Below are 24,565 nucleotides of genomic sequence, written 5' to 3'. Positions count from 1 at the left end.
TGGGCAGGCTGCACTTTCTTTCGCGCTGGGCTGCTCTCCTTATAGGGCGCACTCCTTGCGTGTGGGGCTCCCCTATGCGGGGGACATCCCTGCGTGACAGGGCACTCCTTGTGCACATCAGCACTGCCCGTGGGCCAGCTCCACATGGGTCAGGAGGCCTGGGGCTTGAACCGCGGACCTCCCATGTGGTAGACGGACACCCTAACCACTGGGCCAAGTCTGCTTCGCGGTATCTTAAATGAAGAATCCCTCCAGTCAAAGCTTTACTCTCCCTCTTAAATCAGATGTAGGTTTTATTCCCATCACAGTTTCACTGCTGCTAACGCAGTGACCTCTCCTGCCTTGCAAAGTCTGGGTAAAATAGGATGGCCAAAGGGGTCAAGGCCATCAGGTGGAAAGGAACTTGACCGCTGGGCTAGGATGCAACTCCAGAACAGCTTTTCTCAAGGGGGCAAAAGAAAGCAGATATTTGGCATTTTAAACTTTAACGACTTTCGTCTGTTTTACCTTGACACAGACCACAAATTCTTGTGAAAGGTCTGTGCAGCCTGCTGCAGATGCGTTGGCTCTCTTGCCTTGGCGATCAAAACTTACGGTGTGACCTGGAAGCAGCACGGACTCTAGAACCACGCGGCGGTCGGGTTGGCAGAGCACCCGCAGCTTGGAGGTGGCGCCCCCACCAGCCTAGAAGGAAAAGGAGAAGTCTGAATTAGCCAAGTGAAATAAATACATACTGTCCTGACATAATCTGCGTATACAGGTCTACTCCACTCTAGAGACCACCTCATTCTCTAGATGAGTTTGTCTTCTGTCATTCCCTTGTTTCCTTTCCCCAACCTGACTGCAAGGATTTTCTTCTTTTGACTTCTCAGAAGCTGTGGCCGAGGGCTGGGTGGCGATAAAAATAACCCCAGCGGCAGGCTAGTTTAATTATATATATTTTATCATTGTTTAGCTGTCATTTCTTCATTTGGGTTCTCTTAACTCAAGACTCTTAGTCTTGAGAATTCGAGGCATCTGAAAGCTAAAATCACCGGAAGTCATTATTTTATTCCTAGGATTTGCTTTCAAAAGACTAGCCCAATAGAGGAGCTCATGCTCCAGGGATACAGGGTCCAGGTGGGGGGTGGAGGGGTCCCCCATCTCCCCTCCGTGCCTGAAGTGGAAGAAGTCGTGGTGTCCCTTGGATGGCTTGGACCTGGCTAAGGTAGCCAGCCCAGCAAGACTTCCTGGACCAAGGACGGCCTGGGGCAGGGCTGTCCTTTAAGGCACCACCTGGGGCTCGGTGAGCACATGGGGAGGGACCAGCACAGACCAAAGCTAAGACAGATGTCTCCAGACACTGAGACCCTGGGCTGGGAAACATCTTGCACAAAATAAGGGGAGCCTCAGAATGAATAAGGTGGACCCTCCTACTGACCATGGGAGAGGGGCTTGGAGGTCGATTTGATTTGATTTTAGAAAAGTAAAGCCATGGGATAGTTCTTGAACTCTTGATTCAAATGAGAATACTCCATTCGTACCAGCTTTGTATTTACTGAGCACTTAACTCTGGCCAGGACTGAGCCCATTGTGCTAGGAGGCACAGCAAAGGGGCCTTGTCAAGGCCACAGCAGACAACAGGCTCCGTGGGAGAAGTTTGACTGATTGGTTAACCATAATCATTTCACCAGAATTGTAGGCCCACATATTACATAGTTTTTAAGAAAAATACCTATTGCTTTCCCTTAGGTTAAATAATATGCTATGTGTTTTTTTTCCTAACAAAAAAAAGAAGCATGCTGTGGTAAGATATAACATTCTGGGGTCAGGCAGCCTGCGGTCAACTCCATACCTTACAGTACATGACCGAGGGCAAGTCGCTCAATCTCTCTGTACTTCAGGTTTCTAGTCAGTTAAATAAGGATGATAATGGACTCCCTCATGGGGCAGATATAAGACTAAATGTTATAATACATATTAAGCATTTAGAAAATTGCATGACTCTGATCCTATGCTGTCTTTTTTTTTTCAAAAGAGTTAATGTACATTTATCTTTAAAAACAGTTTAATATATTAAAACCTACTTTCCAAGCCTAAACTAAGCATAATTAGGTAAGACCAATATTATTCCTGAAGGGGCCTTTGAGAAGTCAGGTGATCCCCTTTTGAAAGTTCATTTAAATTCTGAATGTTGTCAGGAAAGTGGGCTACATTCTCTTATCCAAATATCAATTGCTGAAATTTAGGAGCATGTCTGCATCAGAATCTCAAAAATTAGTCAGACCAAACACAACAGGAAAACAAGTGAAAGGGTAAGCAAAAGAAAATGCAATTTGATAATCTTGTAAATGTATCTTATGCTGAAAAAAAGATTGTAATATACAGATACAATATTATTGATGGAGGACAAAGGGAAAAATTACTACATACCTTTCCAGTGACAGAGCCATTGTCAAGAGCAAGAGAAAGATGTCTCATCTGATGACTCTGGAAAATGCATACATTTCCTTTGTTGAAACTCACATCGAAGAGACCTGGAAGAAAGACATTGTATGTATTAATTAATTAATGACTTTAAAGCTGTTTTCCTTATTCAATTATGCATTGACTCCCTATAAAACATTTTATGACATCTCTCAACTAAAATTTTTTATTAGTTCAACAGTAAAATATAGCAACCTTTGATGATCTACATGTTGCTGAGCAATTTGGTAGAATTTCCATTGAAAATCTCTAATGAAAAGTCATGCTAATCAATAAGTCTCTGAAACAACCTGCAGTAACCCCACCTTTCAGAATTATTTCCAGGAAAGTAAATTCTCCTACTGTAAAAATCCATTTCCCTTACATAAATCTCAGAGATTTGAAGTAAAATCAAATAATGTGCTATAAAAAAATACATTTAATTTGGGCATTGGTGACTGGTTTAAATTTTGATGATGGTATTATATATTTCTTATTCTTAGTTTTCAATATATTTTTGCATATCTTTATACATTGATTTATATTTACATTTTATATAAATGGAATCATACAATATGTAGTACTTTGTATCTGGTTTCTTTCACTTAGCATAATGTGTGATATTAACATCTTGTAGTATTAACATACACTTGTTTGGTTTCAAAGAAAAACAGCCTTATTATGCAATTTTACCTATATTCATATTTCATGTGTGCTTTTACTATGCTATACAGTCCCAAGTTACATGTTTCAGCTTTTCTTTTAGTAATATATATTACCTTAGACTTTCCTTTTAAGCCACTTTCATATCCACATAATAGTGCTGATAATTACAAACATTATGTTGGGCTTTCACCTTTTCTATTCATTTCCAAAGTTTAACACAAGTCCTTTTTACCAATTCTGCACAAGTTAAGCCTCACCTTTCCATTCTCTAAGCTCATTCTGTTTTCTGGTGACTTACATGCAAGTTGTTAACTCAAGGAATTTACACAATGTATTTAGCTCATAATAGAGCAATCATACAGTATTTGTTCTTTTTGCATCTGCTTTGCTTCATGCAAAGCAGGTTCATCCACATTGTCATGGGCTTCACAACTTTATTTCTTCTTACAGCTGCATAATATTCCATCATGTGTACATACCACAATTTGTTTATCTAGTCATCTGTAGATGGGTACCTAGGTTGTTTCCAACTTTTGGCAATCGTGAATAATGCCGCTGTGAACATCAGTGTGCAGATGTCTGTTTTGTGTCACTGCTCTCAGTGACACATAGGTATATACCCAGTAGTGGCATTGCCAGGTCACATGGCAAGTCTATATTCAACTTCCTTAGGAATTATCAGTCTTCCCACAGTGGCTGTACCATTCTACATTCCCACCAACAGTGAATAAGCATTCCTATCTCTCTACATCCTCTCTAACATTTACAGTTTTCAGATTCTTTAGTAGCAGCCACTCTAATAGGTATGAAATAATATCTTATAGTTTTGCTTTTCATTTCCCTAATTGCTAGTAACATTGAACGTTTTTTCATGTGTTTTTGTGCCAGTTTATTTCTTCTTTGGACAAATGTATATTCGAGTCCTTTGTCCATTTTTTAATTTGGTCACTTGTCTTTTTATTGTTAAGCTAGAGCACTCCTCCCTATTTATCATAGATATTAAACCCTTATCAGATATGTGATTTCCAAATATTTTCTACCATAGAGTTGGCTACCTTTTTACAATTTGACAAAGGGCAAATGCTTTTAATTAAGTGCAAAGTCTTATGCAGAGGTTAACTATAGTACTTCAAGTTCAAAAGGATTTTTTGTTCCCTCTAAGATCAGGAACAAGACAAGGATGCCCACTGTCACCACTGTTATTCAACATTGTACTAGAAATTCTAGCTAGAGCAATTAGACAAGAAAAAAATAAAAAACATCCTAATAGGAAAAGAAGAAGTAAAACTATCATTATTTGCAGATGACATGATCCTATATTTAGAAAACTCTAAAATGTCTGCAACAAAGCTACTGGAGCTAATAAACAAGGTCTGCAAAGTGGCAGGATACAAGATTAACATGTAAATTAATAATGTTTCTATATACTAGTATTTGAACAAGCTTAGGAAGAAATCAGGGAGAAATTCCATTTACTATAGCAACAAAAAGACTCACATACCTAGGGAATCAATTTAACCAAAGTACCTATATTCAGAAAACTACAAAACAATGCTAAAAGAAATCAACAGAGACCTAAACAAATGGAAAGACATTCCATGTTCATGGATTAAAAGTCTAAATATCATGAAGATGTCAATCCTGCCCAAACTGATTAATGGATTCAATGCATTACCAATTTTACTATTATTATTAACATCTTGTAGTAGTAACATGATTTGTTACATGACCTTAGACTTTACAGAACTAGAAAAGGCAATTACTGAATTCATTTGGAAGGGAAAGTGTACCCGAATGGGCATAAGCAATCTAAAAAAGAAGAGCGATGTGGAAGGAATTTCACTGCCTGATCTTGAAACACATTACAAAAATACAGTGGTCAAAACAACATGGTATTGGCATAAAGATAAACACATCAATCAGTGGAGTAGAATTGAGAATCCAGAAATAAACCCTCACCCTTATGACAAACCTACCAAAACCATGTTAACAGGATAAAACAGTATCTTCAAGAAATGGTGCTGGGAAAACTGGATATCCATACCAAAAGAATGAAAAAGGACATCTGTCTTACTTCCTATACAAGAATCAACTCAAAATGGGCCAAAGACCTTTGTGTAAAAGCCAGAACATAGAACTACTAGAAGAAAATGTAGAAAAACATCTTAAAGACATTGGGGTAGGTGGTGGTTTCTTGGACCTTATACCCAAAGCACAAGCAACAAATGAAAAAATAGGTAAATGGGACCTCCTCACAATTAAACACTTTCACACCTCAAAGGACTTTGTCAAAACAGTAAAAATGCAGCCAACTCAATGGGAGAAAATAATTGGAAATCAGGAAAATTATTCTTAACATATACAATTCCTTGAGCCATGACTTAAGGCTAACAGGCTAAAAATGAAATTTCATTTCCTAATGCGTTACAAAAGTTTGTGTGTGTATGTGTCTATTGTGTGTATGTATATATATAGTATATATAAATTATGTTTATAATATGTGCTTAATAAGTAAATATGGGGTACATTTATATAGCATATTTTGATAATATAAAATATGTTATATAATGTATATAAAGTGATATCATGGTAACAAAGTAAGATTTTCTAAAATGAATCGATCTTTCCCTTCCTACCATTGTCAACCTAGCCTACTTTTTATTAACTCAAAACATTAAACCTAAGCAATATATGCCAAATGAAAGGAGATGGTGGTAGTTGGGTAATTTACATTCCCCAAATTTCAGTTTTTAACCTGGGATTATTCATATATTTGCTTTAATTACCCACCTTATGATGTGTATAGGTCTATCTAAAGTTAGCAAATACAATTAATGATTTCTATCTATATTTTTATTCCAATTAACCCCTTGGGCAGGTGCTTTTAGTTAAATACAAGGTTTTACATAGAGGTTAACTATAGTACTTCAAATTCAAAAGGATTCCATTTCATATGTAAATAATCTTACATTCATTTAAAGTCATACTTCCAAAAGTGAAAGGTGTGTATACGAAAGAGACCACTCCTCATGGAAAGCTTTCTGCCTAAATAATCTCTAACTTATTTTTATCTACCTAATAAAATACCTCTTAACTGTTACGAATTAAGGATCTTTCTAAAATTAAACCATGCTAATGAACACTTACAGACACTCCTGGGGATTGAGGGTTGGGTTCTAACTGAAATGAGGAACAAACTTCTAATCCTGACTCTGACATTGGCTCATTACATACCTTGGGCAAATCACTTTGTCTCTCTATCTCCATTTCCTCATCAATAAAGTCAGGACAAGAACACTCAAAGGATTACTGTTCAGATGATTCACTAATTGTGTGAACCAACGAGTTGATGGAAGAATTTGAAAACTAAAGAAGTACTACTGAAAATATGCTAAGAATAATTACCATTGTCTCATTCAATCTTCCCTTCAATCTGTTGATTTCATAAATACAAGAATCTCAACCTGTTATATTACAAAGCCATAATTCTATCAGTTTTTCGATAAGGCTTCAATATTTAAAATCATAATTATTGTCTATATTATAAAAATTTATTTTTAAGTGTATCAAGAATATAAATATTAGTTCTATGAAAGGATGACGGTTTGCTCATTGTTGTTAGTGCTGCATCTAAGATATTCTCTTATCCACAGTAAACACTCTAAATATTTGTTCAGTAAGTGAACTCCTATTGCTGGGGAAAACATTACAGGTCCCTATTTTGAGAAATTTAACTTGATACAGAATTCCTTGGATTTGAACAATTAATATAGTGAGTTTTCATTTTTTTTTTCTTTTAATTTTTTTATTTTTTATTGACTTTGTAATAATATTACATTAAAAATATATATGTGAGGTCCCATTCAACCCCACCCCCCCACCCCCCCTCTCCCCCCCCCCAACAACACTCGTTCCCATCATCATGACACATCCATTGGATTTGGCAAGTACATCTTTGGGCACCTCTGCACCTCACATACATTGGTTCACATCATGGCCCATACTCTCCTCTATTCCATCAAGTGGGCCCTGTGAGGATTTACAACGTCCGGTGATTACCTCTGAAGCACCATCCAGGGCAGCTCCATGTCCCGAAGACGCCTCCACCTCTCATCTCTTCCTGCCTTTCCCCATACCCTTTGTCCATTATGTCCACTTTTCCCAATCCAGTGCCACCTCTTCTATGTGGACATTGGATTGGTTGTGTCCATTGCACCTCTATGTCAAGAGGAGGCTCAGATTCCACCTGGATGCTGGATGCAATCCTCCCATTTTCAGTTGTAATCACTCTAGGCTCCATGGTGTGGTGGTTGTCCTTCTTCAACTCCATCTTAGCTGAGTGTGGTAAGTCCAATAAATCAGATTGTAGGTGCTGGAGTCTGTTGAGGCTCAGGATCTGGCTATCACATTGTCAGTCCAGAGATTCAAATCCCCTAAATATATCTTAAACCCCAACATTAACTGCACCTCCAGCACATTAGCATGAAAGTCTTATGAAGGGAGATCCCATCTGAGTCCAGATTCATCACACATAAACACCATTTCCAAAGAGGGGCCATCTGCCCTGGTAGTTAACCCCATCGGCCATGACCATAACTCCCATGGGTCTCTTTAGCCCTCAAAGGAACCAATATCTGGGGGTTGTATCTGCTTTATCTGTCTCTCTGGCTCTGCTCAGTTGTGCATGAGGGCAAACCTTCTGCCAGCCTCCAGACTCTTTTTTAGAAACTCGTAGCCATATAAACTCATTTCTCCTTTCCATTTCCCCCTTACTTTAGGTCAAACAGCATTTTAAAGTCATGGTATTTTATGTAGACATGGATATTCTGCTGATCCGCATTGAACCTTCCGTATAAGGTCATTTTCCAGTTGCATCATCAGTTGGTAGTTGATAGTGGTCCGTGAGTTTTCATTTTTAAGTGTGTATTAGGAACAGAATCTTCCTTTTTGTAAAACTATAATTAAATCTGTGTGAAAAATGAGATCTCCAGGAAATTTAAATGTTTCTGAATAGAGGAAAAATACATTCTTACTAAGGAATTCTGAAATACTTTCATGGACTTCAAGAGTTTTATGAGCACAGTTTGGAGGATAAAAATAGGTACTGGAAAGGGCACTACCATGGGAATCTGGATACTTGATTGTTTCTTCTCACTGTGCCACCAAAGAGCTCTTTGAACTAATGTTCATTGAGAATCTACAATGCACAGGGCATCTTTTCAATTGCAACCCAGAAAAAAATTGCCCATGTTCTTATCTCTAAAAAGAAGCTATGTATATACATATATACACATGATCTTAAAGTTCTGACTAACAGTATCATCCATTGGATCTCGTAACACTAATTTCACCAAAACAAATTCTACTTGGCCAAATCCAATGGAAGCTTTTCAGTCTTTATTTCACTTTGCCTCTCGACATTTGACCCCGTTGTCACACAGCGTCTTGAAACCCTAACCTTCCATCTCACCGACTCCTTCCTCTACCTCTATCTCATTTCCTCCCACCCCTCTATTCATGGATGCACTTGGTGATATCTGCTCAGACAATTATGCGTCTCACTCTTCTCAGGCTCCCTGAGAAGGTTTGTTGTTTTTAATAATCCAAAAATTAAGGAATCCCAAAAACAACATCTCCACAAATCATCTCTCCCTCAGTGGTAGGTTCATAAATAAAATTGAACATAAACAACTGGATGTTTCATGGGCACTTCGCATTCAGTAGGTACAAACTGGAGCTCATAATTTTCCATACATTCTAGCTTCCCATTCCAGTCCTCCTTCTGCACTTCCTGCATCAGTTGGTGAACTCATCAACAACTCAATTGCCCAAGCCAGAAACCTGAGAGTAATCCTTTTCCCTTAACACTCCTTCCTCACTGAAGCACACTGACAATTTTACTTCTTAGAAATCTCTCAAATCATTCTCTCTTCTCCACCTAGGCTTCTGCTGAAGTACTTTTGGTCTTCATCATCTTTTGCCTGACATATTATAAGAATGTCCTAACTGGTTGTAGTGGTTTGGAACTGTATGCATCCCAGAAAAATCATGCTCTTAAAGCTAATCCATTCCTGCAGGTCAAACCTATTCTAAGACCTTTTGATGAGGTTATGTCAGTTAAGGCATAGCCTAGGTGGGTCCTAACCCTGTTACTGAAGTCTTTTATAAGGGAATGAAATTCAGACAAGAAGAAAAGCCACAGAAGCAGGAGGTCGAAAACAATGCTTTCATTTGCTAAAAGTCTGGTGGGAGAAATATACCAGAAATGGGGTGGTTTTTATAATGGGAATTTATTAGGCTAAAAGCTTACAGTTCTGAGGCTGTGAAAATTTTCAAATAAGGGTATCACAGAGATGCTGTCTCACCAAAGGTTGGCTGTGGACAATTGGGCACATGGCAAGACATAATGGTGGTTCTAGGAAATTCAAGTCATGAAGCAAAGCTCTCTCTCTGAGCTTGGCTGTGGGCAATCAGGCATATGACTTAATACAGCGAGGTTTAATTTTAAAATGTATTTTAAAAACAGAATCTCTCCTTTCTCCTCCAGGCCTCTCTCTCAGCCTCTCTGGGGCCTTCTTCTGTGCATCTGTGCTCTGCTGATTTTAGCCTCCAGGCTCTAGGACCTCGCTCTCAGCCTTTTGGTTTTTCTCTGTCCCTACCAGTTTTTTCTGAGTGTTTCTGTGTCTGTGGTTTTTTAGTCTTCTGTTTATAAAGGACTCCAGTAAGAGGATTAGGACCCACCCTGGGTCCTGCAATCTAATCAAAGGTCCTTAACTGAAGCAATCTAATCAAAAGGTCCCTTAACTGAATCTAACCAAAAGGTTCCACATAGAATAGGTTTACATACACAGAAATAGGTTAGATTAAGAAAAAAATGTTCCAGGGTCCACAAAAGACTCAAACCAGCACAAGCAACAAGGCCAGGAAGAGAAAGGTGAGACCAGCAGACGCCACCATGTGCCTTGCCATGTGGCAGAGGAGCCAAGGATCACCAGCAGCCAGTCTTCAGTAAGAAAGCATCGCCTAGATGATGTACTGATTTGGACATTTTTCTCAGCCTCAAAACTATAAGCTTGCAAGGTAATAAATCCCCATCGTTAAAAGCCAACCCATTTTACGGCACCTGCTTTGAGCAGCTTAACAAATAAAAACACTGGTCTCACTTTCTCTAATCTTCCTCCTCACCCTCACAAACCTGAGTTCCACTTTACTACCAAAGTGTTTCTACTCTACTTTAAATCCATCAGTGGCTTCTCCTCCTATAGGAGAGAATAAAGGAGTTGCCTTCAAATATTCAATTGCCCTTAGTCACAGAAGTAGTCATAGAAGAGTGAAGACTGAAATTATAAAATGCAATAAGACAGCTTTCGGTTACTGGCAGACTGCTTTTAGTATAAGACGATATGGTTGTAGTGGGGGAGGGTAATGATTGGCAAAGATTTTAGTCACCCCACTATGCTCCTAACTCAGAGAGAACTGCAGTATAGGAGCCAGAGAAAAGTGAGGAGCCATCATACCCCTACTAGGCAGGTTCACTTTCAAGACTTCTAGAGTCCTCTTCTCTCCTGTAGTCTCCTTTCCCCAAATCTTCTTTCCACTGGTATGCAGAAACTGAAGCTCCCAGGAAAGGTAAGAACAAAGCTACAACATATTCTTTCCTAACATAAACCAAGGAGTTTTTTCAAAGCCTTCTCAGGAAGTAAAGGGATAAGGCCATTGGCAACTTGATTTCAGCGAAGTGTAGTGAACATCAGGTAAGAGTTACGGCAGAAGAGAAAACGGCCCATGTGCAGCCAGTGCTATACACTCTAAATTTCTTTTCGGGTCCTTTATTTAGATCAAGTGCCAAAGAATCAGACAGAGGAAAGTGCTGCAGCAGATTCCACCAGGTACTCACTAGAAATCAGGCTTAAAACTGCATAGGTCAACTACTAGCCATGTTCTAAGAAAGAATTCAGTTAGTCCCCAAGTAGACTAAGGAATAAGGAGTCCAAGGAAAATCCATTTGGGTGGCAAGTTCTAGGACTGGCTATATTTTATCTTATTCAAAGAGAAGTGGAGGATAACCAACATCTCTTTTTTTTTCCAAAAATTTGCAGCACAAGGTAAGAGGGGTATTATCCTCTTCAGCATACCATGTAAATTATTTATTAAAGAAGCAATGAGAAAACTCTGAAAAGTTTGGCTTAGAAGCTTTCAGAGGATTCAAGAAGCTATATCCCCTATTCCACAAATTCTCTTTAAATTCTCACTTCACTTTGAAATGGTACCTGGAGATTATCAGTGATTCATTAGAGATAACAGTGATCCTTTAAATGATTGTCCAATCCGGGAAACTTCTGAATGAAAGTTCAGTGCTAACCATACAAACTGGAAAGTGTGATCACTTTCACTAAAGTTGTGTTTTAAACAAGAAAAATACCTTAGCCTTACACTTAAAAATTTCAGAATGTCTGTTTATATGCTTTAAGTTTACATAAAAGTTTAATGTATGCACCTTTTATTATTATTTCTATCTTAATGGCATGAGTATAGAGGGTGTAGGCAACTCATGCCTGCTGATGAGAGTGCTAATTGATATCTCTTCTAGAAAGAGAGGCAGCAGTGTCTATAAAGAGCCGGGAAGCCTCCTTCATCTTTAACCTCATAATTCTATTTCTCAGGAATATTGGCAAAGGAAACAATCAGAAGTAGAAACATCAGACATGATGGACTATGCAAGAATGTTTATCAAAATAGGGGAGTGTCATATCCATGTGGAAAATCCATACAATGAAGTTCATATAATTTTAATGAATTTGAAGCATATTTAATGCTAAAGAAAAACACTTGTGTAATAATATTAAGTAGCAAAATTAAAATTCTATATTGAATTGTCTGCTTAGGAAACTGTGGTTTTTAAAAAATTATATATACAAAATATGCATATTTCATATAATACTATCGATATGGTTTATATTTATATTTATGTACATGCAAGGTTAGAAGAAAATGCACTAGATTCACTGGTTATCATAACCAAGTAACAGACATATACATTCCCTAGATTTTCATATTTATGTTTTAATGGATTTCCCAAATATTTTACAGTGAGTACTATTGATTTTCTAAATTGGGATAAAAGTTATATCAAATATCAAATAAGATTTTCTAGAAGATTTTAGTAAAAGATCTATCATTACAAACTATGGAAAAAGCCCATATAGAAGAAGAAAGGAAACAGATCCTCATAGCAAAAGACAGAAAGCAAAAGAAACAAAAGGCATAATACAAGATGTCAGAAGGATGATCAGTAACATGCTCTTTCACTGTAAATGAGTATAAACTCTCCGATTAAGGCAAAACCTATTCAAAATCACTTTTTTAGAAAAACCTAACCATATCACACATTGTGTGTCGGAGAAGTACCCTCAAGAAAGTTAAAAATTAACAATGCATAAATATGCATTAGACTCACACAAACAACAGGAAAGCAAGACGGGCAGTATAAATATCACTTGGTGCAGTAATGAGACACCGAAAGCCTTGATAGTGATGACTTACATGAGTTCTAACTTTCAAGAGAGAACAATTCTTGTGCTATATACATTGTTAAAAGACAGAATAAAATGGTACATTTCCTGAAATAGTGCGTTTCTTGAAATTAGAATAAGCTGAAATCAAAAGTTGGCAAACTCCCTTTCTTCCCTTGAAAAAATGCAGACCATTCTCATTAGAATACAAACTCTATGTAGGCAGAGATTTTTACCTGTTTTGTTTGCTGTGATATCCTCAACCTTAGACCGGAATCTGGTACCCAGTACGCACTAGATAAATGTAGGTGCATATTTAATGAATCTCTATTATGAATAGGATTTATAAATTTCTAAAAAGGTAAACTAACAATCTGATTTAAACTAGCGAGTTAAAGAATTATCTACCGAAAATAAGCAGGGTCTAATATTGAAATGAAAAGCGTATTTAATTTTTTAAAAATGTGTTTATTCAAGTAACATTAAATAACTCTAAATCCAATGTGAAAAACTGTATTTTAAAATCCAAAAGATGTCAAAGAGAAATTTAATGCAGTTTAACAGTCATTTCGTGTTGTGTAAATTGCTTTTTAAAAAGACTTTTAATAAAATCAGAAATAGGTTACTTATCACTTTAGACCCACTTAAAAACCCAGTAGCTGCATCACATTTAGCATATGATGCCTGTGGGTGGCTTTGAAAGAGGGAGCGGATGTGCCAGCTCAGGCGCCCTCCACTGTCACCCCCAGGAACGGCCCCGGGGGCAGCCCGTGGCTGTCCAGCCCTGCCTGTGCTGGATGAGCAATGTTGTCTCATCTGGTCGGGGCCAGCAAGTCCTTCAAAGCCGGGAGCTTCGCTCGGCCCCATCAATAACAAGGCTGAGGTTGGATTTCCATTTGTCTGTGTCCTGTGTCTTTTCTTAATTGATTCTGACCACAGGAGGGAAAGAAAGTGGTATTATTTACTGACTCCCACTCAAATACCCAACTTTTAGTAAACAACAAAGACATCCTATTAAAACTGGCTACGAAATGAGAATGCCAATATACCAACATAATTCTGCCTTCCTGAGGATGTTCTTGCCAGTAGGATAATGCTTGAACCCAAAACTATAGATGCAACTGTTGGAAAGTAAATTTATAAATGCATTCTATTTGTTCTGGAAAAAATGACAAATTAATTTTTAGAGTGCAATGAAGTGGTAAGATTCAAAATAAATATATATCTAGACCAATGCCTAGTGCATTGTAGGCACATAATAAACATTGCATAAATAAAACATGTCAAAAAAACTCTAAGTATTTCCAATATCAGCTAGATTTGTAAGGGTAAAAGGATATACTTACAACAGGAACCAAAATCCTAGAAATAACACTAACAAGAAAATTTGGGTTCCTATATGAAGAAAACTTATCATATAAAGGAAGTCTTGAGAGAAAGAAAGACAAATTCCTGAAGGAAAAGGCTGAATATTTACAGAAGTCAATTTCTTCCAAGTGAATACACAGATTTAATGTGATTCTAACAAAATTCCCTTCAGGATTTCTTGCAGACCTGATGAAATATTTCTAAAGTCACTTTGAAGCAAAACCCATAAAGACTCTCTGATAAATGCCTTGCGCTCTCGTCTGGGTGGTGAAATCCCAGCCACTGTCTGAAGGGTCAAAGCTCCGGGCGCGCTCTGCGCAGGAGAGGCTCCAGGTAAAGCAGCCTAAGCTCCTGCGAGGGGATGGGGTGTCCTGCGGACCCTCTCTGCCCGTTTCTCCTGGTCTCCCTGTTTTGGGTTTGTGGTGGTGTTGGTGGTGCTTGCCTTTATCAACCAGAAGGGGACTGCGCGGGTTCATCGCCACTGCGAGTCTCCGAGGTGGCCAAACTGCCGTTTGTCCATCCACCCATGAGCCCACCTGGCACTGTGGATGTCTGGATGTTGGCTCTGCAGCGTGACCCGCTAATCCAGTCCTCCTAACACCCCAGCAGCCTCCCGAGAGCGGGGGACGGCCGCTTCCACGTCTGTCTGGGCTCCTGGAGCCGCAGGACTGCACCCCGAGGCCTGAGAGGCCGGCGCGGGCGCCCAGGTCCTCTCCGGGATCCCGTGGCTCCAGTCCCGGCTGCTGCCCCGCGGTGCAGCCAGCTGCTGGCCTGGAACGAGACTGGGCGAGGCCGCTGCGCGGGGAGCCTCCCGGCCCTCAGCGGGCGGGGGGTCGCGAGGCTGCCGTCGGTCCCAGGGCGACGCGGCGGGGCCCGGGCGCGTGCTGTGCGCACAGCGGCTCGCGCCCAGCGCCCAGGAGCCCCGAGCCTGCGAGACCCCCATCTGCACCGGAGCTGCCGGCAAACCTAACAGGCCTGGCCCACTAGGGAGACAGGGTCCTCACTCTCTTGTTCAGGAAGCAAAGCTCTGCGGAAAGGAGGGAGCCTGTCCTAGCCTGAAAGTCCTCCGCGGGCGACGGTGTCCTGTATCTTGGAATATCTCCTTCTGTGGCCTTCTTAGAGTGGTTGCAGTGGCCGGGTAGCTCAGCAGTTGAGCGCCTGCTTTGAATGTACGAGGACCTGGGTTCAATCCCTGATATCGCCCATCGCAAAATTATTTTTTTTAAAGCGACTGCAAAGACCTCCTAGCAGAAGATGCAAACCGCGTGAAAACAAGAGGGTTGAGAGAAGTGTCTCCTGGCACAGCACCCCCTGCAAGGAGACGTCTCCAAACTTCGGCAAATGTCCACACCTTTCAACCCAGTAGGGCTGGAAATGGGAAAAATGGACAAGATGCTGGAGCGCGTCCACTTGCTCTCCCGAAAACCCACTCCAGTCCTAACTCCCTTTATTTAAAGACAGCGGGAGTGAAGATGCGGACCGTCCAGTTCTGGCAGGATGGGGCCAGTTTGGCGCGTTGCCCGTTTGGCCTCACCGTTCAAGTCCAAAATCAGTTTCGCGAAGCTGCGATAAAGGTAGCTTCCGGCCGCGCTCCCCCGGGGACTCGGGGGAGAGGGCCCACCCCTGCCCTTCATCCTCTGGCCGCTGCCCGCTGTCCACGGCGCGCCTCGGCTTCTGGCGGCCCTTCACAGCGCCGTCACCACTGAGTATCCGTCTACACTCCCTCGCCTTGCTCCTAGAAGGACACATGTGACTGCATGTGGGGCCCACACAGATCACCCCACAACAAGCAGCTCCCCTCCAGGCCCTTCGCTGAAGTCCCACTCTTGCCAGATGGGCTAATACTTACGAGGCTTGGGGATCAGGGAGTGAATATGCCTTTGCGGAGCCTTTATCCCAGCCCACTACAGGGTCTCTCAGAAGTCTTGTAAATAAACATATAAACGGAATACAAGGACAAACGTGAATAGTACCCTCTGCTGCTGTGCCGTGCAAGATGGCCCATTACTTTGGTATCGGAAATATTTTTTCCTAATTGCTGCATTCCAGTTTACAGGGAGTATTTTGCAGCATGTATCCATACTCATTGTGCAGAGGCATGGATATTAACATGAGAGAAGAAATGCAGGAATATTCAGTACTTCCCATTGCACCACTGCAGGACGTAGAAGCGAATCAGCAACACGAGAAACACAAATAATTTTTGGACATAATTTCAAACTACCACAGTGAAGAATGTAGTTGTGTTTTCCTTATGAACATGTTTGGCACGGAACCAAATAAACACCCCCAAACAGAAAGTTTAAACCCAAAAAGAGAAAATACAGAGGACAACAATGACATTGGAAAGTTCCAGTTAAGTGATACATTGTAAATTTGTAAATGCATGCTTAATCCTTTCAGCAGTATAGGTCAAAAATGTCTGAATTTCCATCAGAAATGTTTCTCTGGACAGACTACTACTGTAAAATGAGAAGACCATGAGAATCTACATGTTATAGAAAATCTTTTAAAATCTCAGAGGTAGGGAGTTTGTGAAACTGGCCACGACATCAAAATAACCATCGAGGATTTAGTGATAAAAATCTTAGTAGCTAGGTCGGCCTGTTCCTTCCTTTTGACCATAGGATCCCACATAGAGACAAGCAGATGCAAGTGTTATTGCCACTGTCAATACTGTAACAGTGTTGGTTTAGTAGCTAAGAGCATATGATCACAAAATGAAGTTCCCCGCGGCATTTCAAAGATCTTCTCACGCTGTGTGTCTGCTTTTAGGTCTTGTGCTGCAAGAAATGGTTCAGGAGTTCTTAGAGAAGTAAGCATTCTAACTCTCTGAGTATGGAAATAGCTAATCTCACAACCAGCTTGCTACCTAAATGGCGCACAGTATAAAAAATGATGTCATTTTGTGACTAAAATCATAAGCCAATATATCTGAGAAACAGGTTCTTAAAATATTTCCTGAAAAGATGGCCCCAGGTCAGCACCATTCCACACAACACTGTAAAGGCATATGAAAACGATTCATGAGTGTGAATTTATGGGACAATGAGCATAACATCAGGAAATAATCCTGCAAGTAATTACCACACATAAAAGACCTCCTGTTGCAAAAATGTCAGTTATGCTCAGAAAAATTACGCACACTCTCCTGCACATGCATTTTTAGGACTGTCATTCAAGTTCATATATTGCAGGATGAGCATATTAAAATGAAAACAAAAAAAAATGAAGGGAGAAAGGAAAAGGCTCTCTATTTTCATCACCCACCAGTTACTTGGTCCACACACAGACTCGTGTTCCTGGCAGGTGGAGCTGGGCTGCCAGCGCCCTCCTCTGCCTCCTTGAGGGCCTCTCTACAGGGCTGCTTAGGCTTCCTTCCAGCATGGTGGCTGGCTGCTAAGGAGGAGTAATCCAAGAAGGGAAAATAGAAGATGCAGATCTTGGATGTTACAATGTTGTTTCTGCTGCATTCTATTAGTGAAAACATGTGACAGGGCCAGCAAGCCGTGGGCAATAAACTCCATTTCTTGATGTAAGAGTAGTGGAGTACCTTTATAAGCAAGTGTGTAGTATAGGTGCTAGAAGTAAATTCCCCATAGATTTATTGTGTTCCTGCACGATCCAGTTCCTCCGAGCAAAGGAACTTACAAAATATAGGAGGAGACATTCCAGGAAAGTAAAGATTAGAAGCTTCCCTTTCCCCAGAGACATCCCAGGGTAGTAAAGGTAAAGAGCTTTCCTTCCTCCCCCAGGAGAACATGTGCCTACCAACCCCACACCGTAAATCACACCACCACCATTCTCTCTCTCTGGAAGAGAGTGGGCAGGTCACCTGCAGCCCTGGGTAAGATCAGAGTTTCTTAGTGTATGAGTTTCCCAGGCTGCTATGACAAATACCACACAATGGGTTGGCTAAATAGGAGTTCTTTGGTTCACTGTTTAGAAGCCAAAAGTCCCAAATCAAGGTGTCAGCATGATTAAGCTTTCTCCCCACATTCCAGTGCTGACTCGCCACAATCCTCTGGGTTCCTTGGCTGGCAGCTCTGCCTGCTGTCACATGGTGATCTCTCTCCTTCTGTCTGCTCTTAGGTTTTCTCTGACTTCTGGCTTCTGCCTTTCTCTGACTCCTATTTTTAAAGCCTCCAGCAATATAGATTAAGCCCTGCCCTGATCACCTTAACTAAAAATAACATCTATGAAAAGTCCTACGTACAATGGGCTCACACTCACAGGGACGCGGATTAAGAGTAAGAACAGGTCTCATGCTGGGATACGCAATTCCATCTACCACACTTAGTTTCAGGGTTTCTCTCCTTGAACATACCCCATGATGGCATGTGTAAGTATCATCTGGTCCTCACATCACCCTCTGGAGGTTGGGGTTCAGGGAACCAATGCAAGATATTTCTCTGGCTGCTGCTTTTGCTGTGAAAATAAATGGTCATAACTGTCTAACCCTGGGGTCCCACATTCCTTGCAGGTAGGGTAAAATCTCACACCTTTCACAGTTTGACTTAACAATGGGAGATTTGGAAATGCAATCTACCACACTCAATAAGAAAAAAGACCATCTGCGCTGGCAGCAGGACACCCAGAGATCAAGGTGTGAGGAGCCATTTTGAGAGATCCCGAGTGGAAACGTAAAGGAAGGGAAAGGTCCCAGGAATAGACTAATTTTGGAAAGATTAGTCTTTCCAAAGACTAAAAATAAATAGGACATATTTTTAGAATGTGACATTTTCATAAAGGAAGAAATGGATTATTCCCTGGGATCTCTAATATGAAGTGGAGGAGGTTACATTTTGATGAAATGCTATAGGTGCTATCTCTGGCACATCCTAGAGGCTATTTGCACATCGGAGTTTCTAACAAAGTATAGCAAAGTTACAAAGGTACAGCGGGCCTGTTCTGTTTAAATAGTGCAGGCCAAAATTTCAAGAAGATTTGGAGGTTTATTGTCAAAGGGCTTCCGTCATCAGCTTAGTCCTTTATTAATTCTGTGACCATGCCTTCAAGATATGCTGGTAAAAAATATCAACTCTAGGTTTCCTTCACCTAGTTTTCTCCTTGTCCTTTTGTAATGAACTAGCAACAAACACTTATTATTGGAATTGTTGTATGTGTTTGACTGCTTCATTACATTATGAATCTCTGGAATTCAGGGATAATGTCTTACTTATTTCTGTGGTTCTGTTTTGAACAGAATAGCTATTGAATAAGACTGACTTCATTCCTTAAATGATCATATCATTTAAGAGCTACAACTGCTACTTTGTATGAAGTTTTTGTCAAATGCATACATTTTATTCTTCAATTAAGTAATAATAAAAATGTTTTTTCCGTAATGTACTGTTCTGCAGAGTGGTCTGCCCAGTTTTAAAGTCTTGTCATCTATCAATCGTTTGTATCAGTGGAGATGGTGAGTTCTCTAAATGGACTAACATAGGTCTAAGCCAACTGAGAAAAGAGCAGAACTCTAAATTAACCTGGGCTAGATGCCTGCCTCCCTCCGGTTCCCAGAACTGCCACAGCTCCCGATGCTTAGCCCAGTGGTTTTACCAGATCTGTCTGTCTTCTCTCCAGCTGCATCAACAGTGCCATCTGGATGCAAACGGACAAACCCTCCAGTAAGTTTGTTGTAGAACTGAAGAGTATTGCCTTTCATAAATTTCCAGCTTTCTGCAGCCCACTAAAAGGAAAAACAAAACAAACAAAATCACCAGTATGAAGCGGCACAAATGGGGAAAAAATTACAAGGAAACATCCCTTCCTGAGCATAAGGTGCTGCTTTGTTTGAACGTATCAAATAGTTATTTGAACATTGTTTGTATTAATTAATTTAAGGCCAAAAGCAAAGTCTTACTGTTTCTTTTCTCTTAAGTTCTAGCTTCTGCCCTGAGGAGATAAAGGAGAAGACCATTAATTCCACCAGTGCCATGCCTTCTTCAATCATCACAGTGAAACAAAATTGACACTCACGTCCTGAGAGGGTGCTGTTATCATTGGCATAGAGGTCTCTGACAATTTTACCATCTTCTTCTCCTTGATCCAGCCACCTGGAAAGAAAGATATATCAATTATATTCAAGCTTTATATTTACATTACTCATTAGCAATGACATACAAGTCAAATAATGGATGGCAAGAACTGGAAAAAAAAAAAAACAATGGTTATCTAGTTGGTAGAGCAGTAGCAAATGCAAAGAAAATACCTACAATGACTATGAGAAATTAAGGGAAGAGTAGCCATTATCCAAGAAGTTTGAAATACGTTTTCCCAAATCTAAAAAGGAGTTGCTCAGTCAGTTAGCCTGTGGTATAAAAGAGGTCAGGGTCACAAGTTTTATATCCATTGAATTATTTTATTCTGCTTTGTGGCCACAGTTCAAATTCCAGTCAGTCATTTCATAAATAACTGATACTGGTTGGGTGGGGAAAGAGGCAGTAGAGTGTTTAAAGAACGTGTAAATCAGCCAACACTGAGAAAAACAACTAAAAACTTAAGGTCTATTGACAGTGGGTCAGCAATGCCGTCTGCATTTATTTTGTATATTATTTTTTAACCTAGTTTGAGACTTGGTCCGAAGGAAATGAATTTTCTTACCAGCAATTTTCATTCTCCTTACTGATAAAGAAAGATCATTTAAAAAAAAAAACTATCTTAATTTATGAAGAAATATTTCAGTTTATATCACCAGGAATAAGGAAAAACATAACAGGTATCTTTCTCAATATAAGAAGCATCCCCTCAGATTAATATTCACAAAAGTTACTTACAAAGCATCAACAACCAGGAATGACTGAAGAAGCTCTCCATGAGCTTGGCACTAACATGAAAGGAATTGGTTCAATGTAAAAGCACACCTACGAACCTGTGGCAGAGGAAGGTGTAGTCACGGCTGGTTGTGGGATCCTTGACCACAACATCATCAAGAAACCAGCCATTTCCTAAATGCGAATTAAAGAAAGAAAAATGTGGTATGAATATATACAGTCCGTGTATCAATTTAGGATTTGAGAACCATGTTCTAGTTTCCCAAGTTATGTAAAGACATTGGGCAACTTTAATACTTCAAATAAAGCAAGACAAAATAGAAGTAAATTATAAGAGGCATTTTTAAGAAAAAATTTCACAGGCTTATTTTTTTTTAAGCCACAGCATTATTTCAAGGCTTCCTGATTTATGATAGCTGTTTCAACAGGATTTTCTAACGAGCTGAAAACAACAATCCCACATTACTTTCATAGTCCTGGAGCTAACATCTTCCAAAGAATATATATTTGATGAGTTAACAATACTTTTTATTTCCAAAACATACACATAGAAGGTGATGTAAGTTCAAATTTAGACCAAGTCTATAGAAACAAGATATATATGTCTTGATAGGCTAAAAATGAAAGTCATTCCAAAGCCCTGCCCAAGCCCTCAGACTGAGATGCCGTACATAAAGGCAGTGATCTCTTTTTAAATGCTTCATTTTACATCAACTTGAAAATTGAGGCTGATAAAAATACAATTTTATTTTATTTGTCGATAAAATGGAATATATTAACTTGTCACAGCAGGTTTAGGTACACAAAAAGGCAGCTCAAAATATATCCTCCCCGGGAAAAAGCGGTGTAATATGAGGGTATTTTCGGGACTTGGAATTGTCCTGAATGACATTGCAATGACAGATACAGGCCACTATATACCCTGCCATAACCTACAGAATTGAATGGAGAGAGTGTAAACTATAATGTAAGCTATAATCCATACTTAGTGGTAATGCTCCAAAAGTGTTCATCAATAGCAATGAATTACCACCCTAATGAAAGAAGTTGTTAATGTGGGGAAGGTTGAAGGTGTGGGGAGTGGGGCATATGGGAATCCCTTATATTTTTGTGTGTAACATTTTGTGTAATATAAGAATCTTTTACAAATTATATATTAAATATATAATTATATCCTCCCCCATTTAAAAATCCTTGAGCGCATACATATCTACTTTAGGTTAAAAATGCTTGAAAACAGTGCATCAAGGGTCCTCAGGCCTGTTGCTGCTTACTCTTCCATTTCATCCCTCATCACATATGCCTACCAGCTGGTCATACAAAACCCTTCACAGTCCTACACCAGTGGTCCTCCAATTTTAGGATGTACTAGAATCACCAGAAAGGATTATATAAACACGATTTGCTGGGTCCCAACCCCAGAATTTCTGACTTGGTAATGGACTGAATTGTGTTCCCTCCCCTAAAAGACATGGTCAAGTCCTAACCTCTGACTTTTTGGATGTGGCCCTATTTGGGAATGGGACCCTGCAAGATGCTATTGGATAGGAAGAGTCCAAACTAAATTAGGATGAGTCCTATTGCAATATGACTCGTGTCCTTATGAGAATTGCAAATTTGGACACGGTCAGTAGGAGAGAGGAGATGGTCATGTGACAGAGGCAGAGACTGAGTTATGGCCAGAACCATCCAGAGTTGCTGTACCTTGATTTCAGACTTCTAGCCACCAAAACTGTGAGACAGTAAAGTTCTGTTGTTTTAAGCCACCCAGTTTATGGTACTTTGCTATGAAAACCCCAGAAAATTAAGGCAGTAAGTCTGGACAGATGGCCTAGGATGACCAGATGTCTGGAATAAGGGGTTTCCTTGGAAGTGGGAGTTTTGGTGCTAAAATCAGGACAGGCCCAGGCAAACCAAGACAGTTGGTCATTCTAGTTATAACCCAAGAACTTGTATTTCTAACAAGTTCCCAGGTGATGCTGATGGTCCAGGAACCACACTTTGAAAGCTACTTCCATAGATGACTCATATTCATGTTTCCATGCCTTTGCACATGCTATTTCCTCACCTGGAATATCATCCCCCAAATGCTTTTGTTTTATTCAATTTCATTTTTAAATGCTAAAAAAGAAAGAAAATAAAGAATTACATTTCTCCATTATAAAAAAAAAAAAAGGATACCAGAATTCTGAAATGGGTTTTAAATGCTGCTGAGGAATATGTAAAGAAGACTCTCTTGGATGTAATAAGGCAATAATTTAAAAAATAGAAAATTAATAAAAAATAAAAGGACTTAGAGATTGTAAGAAGATGGTACAGTAGGAAGTTCCAGAAATCAGTTTCTCTGCCAAAAACATTATTGAACTGGCAGGAAATGTCTGATTCAAGTACTTCGAAACTCCAGAGTCTAGGGGAACACTGCAACATCCAGAGAGGAGTGGGCAGAAATGGCTTATAAATTGCAATAAACACCACTGAGTTTTACCCTCCCTGCAGTGACTACCATCCCTAGTCCCCTATCCTCTTGGCCAGCAGCAGTGGGGATTGGAACTCCACGCTCCTGGTGCAGCTTAATGGTGCCAGGGTGAAACTTAAAAAAGTATTCCTCCAAACTCCTGGAATGTGTGGTCTGACCACAGAGCTCTACCTCTGACCAGCATTACAAATCCCTGGGGGCTCCCTATGGGGACAGCCACTGATCCAACACAGCCATTGTTCCAACCCCTCTTGGGTAAAGGCAGAAGAGGAATCTTAAAGGGAGTAACCTTCAAAATAACAAAAAACAGTTACAGGGCTGTAATAACAAGGCAAATGCTGAATCAAGAAAACACAGCTATAAAAGCCATAGAAGAAGATCACAGAGCCCTTGCCAGCTGCACCCTCAGCACTTCCACAAAGCTGGTTGAAGCCAGCCTGCACTCCCAATGTGGGGCCTGCACCAGAGGGATCAGAGTGGCTCATGTGCATAGTGGGGTGCACGTATGTCAGTGCCAATCTATTGGGTGGAATTCTGAGAGACTGAGCCAGGGATATGTTTTGGCTGGTCCTTGTAGAAATTGTCCTGAAGACAGAGAATCTGGTTGTAGACCAACAGGATAGTGAAAGAAACAAGGAAGTTGAAGCAGCCTGGGGAAAAAGACTATCTGCATTAAGTCATCCAGAGAGCAACCAGGAGGGAAGAGAGGAGTTCTATTCCAAAAGGAGTAGAGGGAGTGTTCACTCAAACTCTAGTAAACTGTAAATGGAGACTTCCAAAGGCCTCTAGCAAGCACTAACCCAGGAAAAGAAGCAGCCTCCACAGTTCTGGCTCCACAAAGGCTCAGACAAGCTAGAGAGGGCGCTGTACTTCCCAGATGCCTCAGGCTAATCTTCCTGACACAAGGGTTAAGCTCTGATGTAAACCACCACCCAAAGCTGAGGCAATTTGCAAAGACAGTGAAAGGCGCTTTTTGCCTTGAGTGTTTGTTTCGTTAGCTCATGGCACTCAAGAAAATCTCTGACAGTTTGACAGCTGAATACAAACTTAAGGAACAGACAGCTCAGGGACTAAATACCAGAGTTAACACTTCAAAATATTAAAATAGAGGGTGTGCAACAAAACATTACAAGACAAAGAGAGAAACAGGATAGGATGGACCATTCAAAAGAACAAGATGAACATCCAAGAACTATCAATGAAGAGAACCAGACTTTGAATCTGTCGGACAAAGACTGAAAAAAAAACAAACTATCCTGAGCGGAGTGGCTTAAGCAGCTGAGTGCCTGCTTCCCACATGGGAGGTGTCTGGTTCGGTTCAA

At 40.2% G+C, this 24,565-nt stretch overlaps 1 protein-coding gene across 2 annotated transcripts in view; it reads right to left on the bottom strand.

Moving 5' to 3' along the window:
* Window positions 1-24,565, bottom strand: part of RP1 (RP1 axonemal microtubule associated) — a 391,698-nt gene that overhangs the window by 225,896 nt on the left and 141,237 nt on the right. For both annotated transcript variants that reach the window (XM_058275538.2, XM_058275539.2), the window contains exons 9-14: window positions 20,866-20,941; window positions 19,974-20,050; window positions 19,858-19,889; window positions 19,554-19,683; window positions 2,413-2,516; window positions 508-684 (exon numbers count right to left, since the gene is read on the bottom strand). In XM_058275538.2, coding sequence (XP_058131521.1) covers window positions 508-684; window positions 2,413-2,516; window positions 19,554-19,683; window positions 19,858-19,889; window positions 19,974-20,050; window positions 20,866-20,941 — 596 coding nt within the window. The remainder of the gene's footprint in view (window positions 1-507; window positions 685-2,412; window positions 2,517-19,553; window positions 19,684-19,857; window positions 19,890-19,973; window positions 20,051-20,865; window positions 20,942-24,565) is intronic.

Source organism: Dasypus novemcinctus, chromosome 14 (assembly GCF_030445035.2).
Source record: "Dasypus novemcinctus isolate mDasNov1 chromosome 14, mDasNov1.1.hap2, whole genome shotgun sequence".
Classification (NCBI taxonomy): domain Eukaryota; kingdom Metazoa; phylum Chordata; class Mammalia; order Cingulata; family Dasypodidae; genus Dasypus; species Dasypus novemcinctus.
Note: the sequence above shows the minus strand (reverse complement) of the source record. Positions and strands in the feature narration are given on the sequence as shown.